Source organism: Orcinus orca, chromosome 8 (genome assembly GCF_937001465.1).
Source record: "Orcinus orca chromosome 8, mOrcOrc1.1, whole genome shotgun sequence".
NCBI lineage: Eukaryota > Metazoa > Chordata > Mammalia > Artiodactyla > Delphinidae > Orcinus > Orcinus orca.
The window spans coordinates 27,885,332-27,891,331 of NC_064566.1; the positions used below are offsets into that span (position 1 = coordinate 27,885,332).

Sequence of the window (6,000 nt, forward strand, 5' to 3'; positions counted from 1 at the left end):
ACTTAACGTTAATTAAACTGTTTTTTAGCTGTAAGCTCATAATTTTAACACTTGGCTTGTCTGCTACACTATTTTTGAATAGTAATGAAACACTATATACTATTTCATTTGGATGATGTTTGTATAAATATGTAACCAAATATTGGAAAATTTTAAATCAACCTGCTACTAACCATGAACTCTAATACTTGGACATTTTTTATGACTCTCTCTCTTAATACACTAAAACATTCAATAACTGTTATTTGCACATTATGTGAAAAATTAATTTTTGACAAAATTTTATTCAGAACATTAGGAAAATCATACTCAAAATGCAGAAATAATCAGACTCTATATAACAATGCTGCATAGATAGTGGTATACAAGTTCCCTGACGCTAAGTGACTTCTTCCTAACTAAAACTTCAAGTCACCAGGTAGAAGATGGTAGAGGCATTATTTACTCTCTCTGAGGCTGGAGAAAACGGCTTTAATGGTGAGACGTCACACCATTTAAACAACAAAGATTAGATTATCCCCCAATTTAATTCTATTCCCTTCTTGTTATTTCTCAGAGATGAAAACTTAGAATGTAAGGATTATTGGAAGGGAACAGGAGGTAAATTACCTCTTAGGAGATACCCTGATCCATGCCTGCTTTAATCCGAGAAAACACTGAATTAAGTTTTAAAAATTACAACCACACCATTATGCTTAAGTAAAATTGCCAATATGAATACTTTTTTACATAATACATTATATGTATACATGAAGAAAAATCACCTGTTTCCAATCCTTTGACCTTCAGTAGAAAGAAGTGTTACCACTAATGGGGATCTGAAAAATAGTTTTCATGACAGAGCATTAACTCTATAAAGATCAAAATCATTTCTCAGTACTGAAAATAGCCTAAATCAATGACAAATGGCTAAATTTCTTAAGATTACTTTTTGAAAGGGAAGACAATTTATTTGGAAGGAATTTGCAGCTGGAAACATTGTTCATTAAGAAAACATTGTTACCCTGAGAAAGACCCTTAAAACTGCCAGTGCTTTCATAGGCCCCTAACACTGCATGAAGGAGCAATTTGTAGGCTCTAGCTTCTTACAGTTACCTATATGAAGAATGTCTTGACCTAAACAGTGATTTGGGCTTCTCTGTGATACCGATAACAGGTCATAGCCAAGTAACTAAACGTGATGGACTACAAGCAAATTTTGCATTCATTTTAAGCAGACTTCTTCCTTTTCCCTTTTCTGAGAGAGAGCTTGTAATTCTTCAAATGGCCTTGAACTCAAACCTACTGTTCACAAAAAATAATCTTCTGTAAGCAAATTGGTAGTTTTCTTATAATAGTAAACAATTTGTCTGGTTTACATTCTTTAATCTATGCCTAGAAAATAAGGCATTAGTGATTCTTCATTGGCCACTGCAGAGCAGAGTGTCTTCTTTCTAATCAGAGGCATATGCAAACATTCCTCAAAGTGCATTGTTATTATTTTTAACATCTCTTATGCATTTACAAAGTCAACATTTGTGACTCCCTACATATTTTTAGTATAAAATAGTGCTCATTCCCAACACCTTACATATACCATAATTACTGGAGAAAAGACAAAATGAGAGCAGCTACAGAAGTAACAAGATATTTTTTACAAATAAAAATACAATATGCAAAAAATGGCAAGTTAGTGATAACTGGTAGAATGAACTCCCAACAATATTCCACTTTGGGTTCCAAATTAAGATTTGACAAGTTTGAAGCCTTGTCCTGTGTCCAGCACAGTAGGAAGAAACCAATTCATTTTTAATCTTTTCAAGCACCTAAAACAAGTTTTGCAGATCCAAAAAAGGTTCAGACCACACAACCAATTTGCCAAATGCACTAGTGGATATGTAATACGAGGAAAGTACAACATCCAGTGCTTGGCCACATCGCTTCCCGTTGGCAAATGCAGAGTGCAGTCACTCCACCGTTTTGACACGCCATACACTGCTTTCACTGTGCGTCCCTTTTCAGTCCAGCAGATGTTATTAGTGGAGTTGCAGTTATATTCCACCCAGGCTTTTGTAGAGTCACCCGGCTGCGGTGGGTCAGCTTCTTCAGTATCTGTTGTTTTTGTCATCTCTGCTCCTTGCACTGCAATGTACTGGTCATTGATTTTTCTCACTTCTTTAACCCAGGGGGTTGAATTCTCACTGTCTAATATGATAATAAGTCGGGAACAGAAGGAACCATTCTTTTCTCGCCACCATTCTAAAAGTGTGTCAAGGCGTAGTATGTCTCCACCTGCAAGAGCCCACTCTCCTGTACCATGGGTGTGCCCACTGTAATACAAAACATACGTATCATGTCTAGGTCCATCCACAGTCCGAAGTTCAAGGAAAGCTTTCAGTTTGGAATGTAGAGTATCAAAGGACAGGCCACTTGTAGAATAGTCACATCCATAGGTCTCAATCAGGTGATATGCAAAAAACCTTTGGATAGCATTGAGCATGCCAGCAGACCTCAAATTTAACTCCTGTACATGTTCTGGTGGAAGAAGTGTTGGCTGACCATCAGGACTGCAGAAGTTGGTGGGAATCACAATAGCATATCCAACCGATGTTCCTCCTAAACAGTTACCCAATTCATGGAAGAGGCCATGAGCCATAGATTCCAATGGCAAAACAATCAGAAACATGCTCAAGAAGATTCCATTTGTTGGCTGCCAGGAAACTGCTCCCAAAATTGCTGTTGCAAGAAGACTAAAAAAAACTAACTGCTCTGAAATTAAGCAAAAGTGGCGCATCCCTTTGGATGCCATGATTCGATCTAGGTTATTGTTATCTACCCTGTGAGTAAAATATACTTTATGGCAGTCATTTAATTTGGAATGGAATCCCCAAAGAGTTAAAAGAAAAATAATATGGCAAATCATCCAGAATATTCCAAAAATGGAAAAGCCTGGTATTACAAAATACCAGAGATGAGTGTCTCTAAGTTTAAATGCTGAAAGAATGAAAAATGTAAGCTCAATCATCCCAGTGAAAACAACAGAAAGTCTTCTGCAAATTCTTCCACGGTACAAATAGGGTTTCCACCTTTCAGTCACTGAAAGTCCACTAAAATAAATGTCAAGGAAAGGATCAGTTATCAGGCAAATAAAAAAACATGCAAAAGCAACTGGATTTTGGGGAGTTTCCAATGCGGAGAAAAACAGCAAGACTGCAAAAATAACTAAGTTTGGAATAGCTAGAAAAGACTTCATTCTCAGGTCAATAATCAGCATGGCCAAAGCTACAACAAGTAAAATGACACTCAGAGACTTTTCCACCAACATAGTTGTGCTGGCAATGGCAAATCCAACAAGTTCCAGAAATTCAACTGCGGTTAGTAAGGTGGGTCGATGACGAACATAACCAGAAATTCTCTCCGCCAAAGAGCATAGTATCCTTAATACTATGGAAGTTAGAAGCAAATATTTGGTTGATTCTTCTTTCACATCATTTTTAAAGGATGAATTATCAAGAAAACACAGGAGGCCAAGCAAGAATCCAAACCAAAGATTGGATAGACTTAAACTTGCTGCTTCCATTGAAAAATAATAATAGAGTATGCTGGCAATTCCAAGAACAAAAAGACCAAGAATAAAAATTACCAAAATTAAGGAATTTGCTGTTTTTTCCCATCTTACATAAAGACCTAAGCATATAGCAACCAGTAGATTAATTCTGGCTAAATAGCCAAGATAACGCACTGAAGAATGCATGTTCACTTCTCTGTTTACTTCTTCCAGTCTTGTCATTGCTAAATAGAGACAATGACTAAAGCAATAACGCAGTGATTTACACATTAATCTGTCAATCTGGGCTTTCTCCCCACGTTACAAAAATTAACTGCTTGTATTTCATCCAGCAAATCCAATGTTTCTGTAACTCCTACTTCAGCATTTTCTCTGGTGGAATTTGTTTGTAGTGATCTTAGGGCTTCCCTGGTGGCGCAGTGGTCGAGAGTCCGCCTGCCGATGCAGGGGACACGGGTTCGTGCCCCGGTCTGGGAAGATCCCACATGCCGCGGAGCGGCTGGGCCCGTGAGCCCTGTCTTAACTTTTTTTTTTTTTTTTTGCGGCATGCGGGCCTCTCACTGTTGCGGCCTCTCCCATTGCGGAGCACAGGCTCCGGACGCGCAGGCTCAGCGGCCATGGCTCACGGGCCCAGCCGCTCTGCGGCATGTGGCATCTTCCCAGACCAGGGCACGAACCCGTGTCCCCTGCATCGGCAGGCGGACTCTCAACCACTGCGCCACCAGGGAAGCCCTTAACTTTTGAACTGAGGCTGTACTCTTTCAGTCCTTGAGTGGGGCTGTGGTATAAGTGCCCAGCCATTTGTGCCCACTGTGAGACACCTCTAAGGGGCAGCTTGCTCTAGAGCTCCTAGACGGGCTTGTCAGATAGTTGCCTCTGTCCAATCCCACTTCCTCTCCATTGCCTTTTACAGGTATTACTCCCTAACACACCTTTTGCACTCCTAACTTCACATCACATCTACATCCAAATAACCCCAACCAGCATAAGTACTAATCACTTGGTGAGAAAGACACAGCAATATTTATTGAGCGCCTATCATGTGCCAGGAATTGTTCTAGATAATCAATATGTACTCTCTTTTTAAACCATGCCACAACATTATGTGCTAGGAATTGTTATTATCATTATTTTTAAGATGGAGAAACTGTGGCACAGAGGACATAAATGACTTGCTCAAGGTCAAACAGCTAGTGGAATCAAGATTTGAGTGTCGACAGCCTGACTCCAGTGCTCCTAATTGTTTTTCTCACCTAGCTTATTTGCCATTCTCGGGCTAGTTCAACCACTTTAACCATTCTTTGCTACCACTGCTTTAGCAGTCTGTTGCCCAAGCAGTAGACGGTTAGTATGTACGTGGGAGAAGATGGGACCCTTCATTCTCTTTCTGGTATTTCCAACCCACAGTATGTTGCCTGGCACATAATGGAAGCCCACTAAAGTTTTGATGGTGAATGAACAAAGGAGAGTTGAACATCCCAGCGTCCCAACTCAGATGAAAGAACATGGCACAAAGGAGAGTGAGTGTGGGGAGAACGTAATGACTGTATGTGGGGTCAGTGTGACAAGGAAAGAGAGTATCTATAGACTGTGAAAACGATGTGTGAGCTTTTATAATTTTGAGCTCACTCTAGTTTCAGCATAGCTGTCTCCCCCTTAGTCTAGCTGCTGGCTGGTGTGCTGATGTGGGAAAGGGTATAAAGCAACTAACTCTAATATGTTTGACCTTGTTGTGTGGATCTATACTCTCCCTTAACTGAAACAGAAGTGTCCTTTAAAGTTCAACTGGGATATTGAAAGTTAACAAGTATCTCTGAGAGGGGAGTTGATTTTTTGTTTTAAGCTATAGTTTAGAGTCATTCAGTTACCTTCTTTCTCATTCTTCTTCTCATCCTCATGCTGAAATCCATACTGGGTTGGGAACTGTGGAGGTACTGGTTAAGATTCAGAAACATCTCTGGAGATCAGCCCTGGGTGTTTGCTTAGGGATTGGATCGCTGGGGTCCTGGTAGTGAAATTAAACCTCGATGTGTTCACAGTTTATATACTTGTAAACCTGTATGCTGTATTACGTGCTTCTTTGAAAATGTAACCCTCTTTGAGACCTGTTATGAGAGAGGAGATCTGAATTAGTAGCCCCTCTTTTGCTTCCTTTTTTCACTTCTCTTACTGCCGTCTTAGCACATTTGTTTCTCTCTCGTCCAGGACTATAAATTCACAGTGGGTAGGAACAATGTCTCATCCACCACTCTTTCTCCAGCTGATTCCTAATAAACTTAAAATGATATACTTCCATAAACTTTTGTTGAATAAATAAAAAAGAACAGTCTGAGCTAGCTGAGGGTCTTGGGCTCTGGGACTTGAATCCATTTTTATATTTCACCAGCTATGTGACCACAGGCTACTCACTTCTTTAGGTCTCTGCACAATTTTAGGTTGATAAGGAATAATAT

At 39.7% G+C, this 6,000-nt stretch overlaps 1 protein-coding gene across 1 annotated transcript; it reads right to left on the reverse strand.

Moving 5' to 3' along the window:
• Nucleotides 1–264: 264 nt before the first annotated feature.
• On the reverse strand, nucleotides 265–4,047 carry LOC101284367 (transmembrane protein 168-like). The gene has a single exon (XM_004263950.3). It carries the CDS (start codon nucleotides 3,815–3,817, stop codon nucleotides 1,724–1,726), a length of 2,094 nt encoding a protein of 697 aa, XP_004263998.1. The 5' UTR covers nucleotides 3,818–4,047; the 3' UTR covers nucleotides 265–1,723.
• Between the last annotated feature and the right edge of the window lie 1,953 nt (nucleotides 4,048–6,000).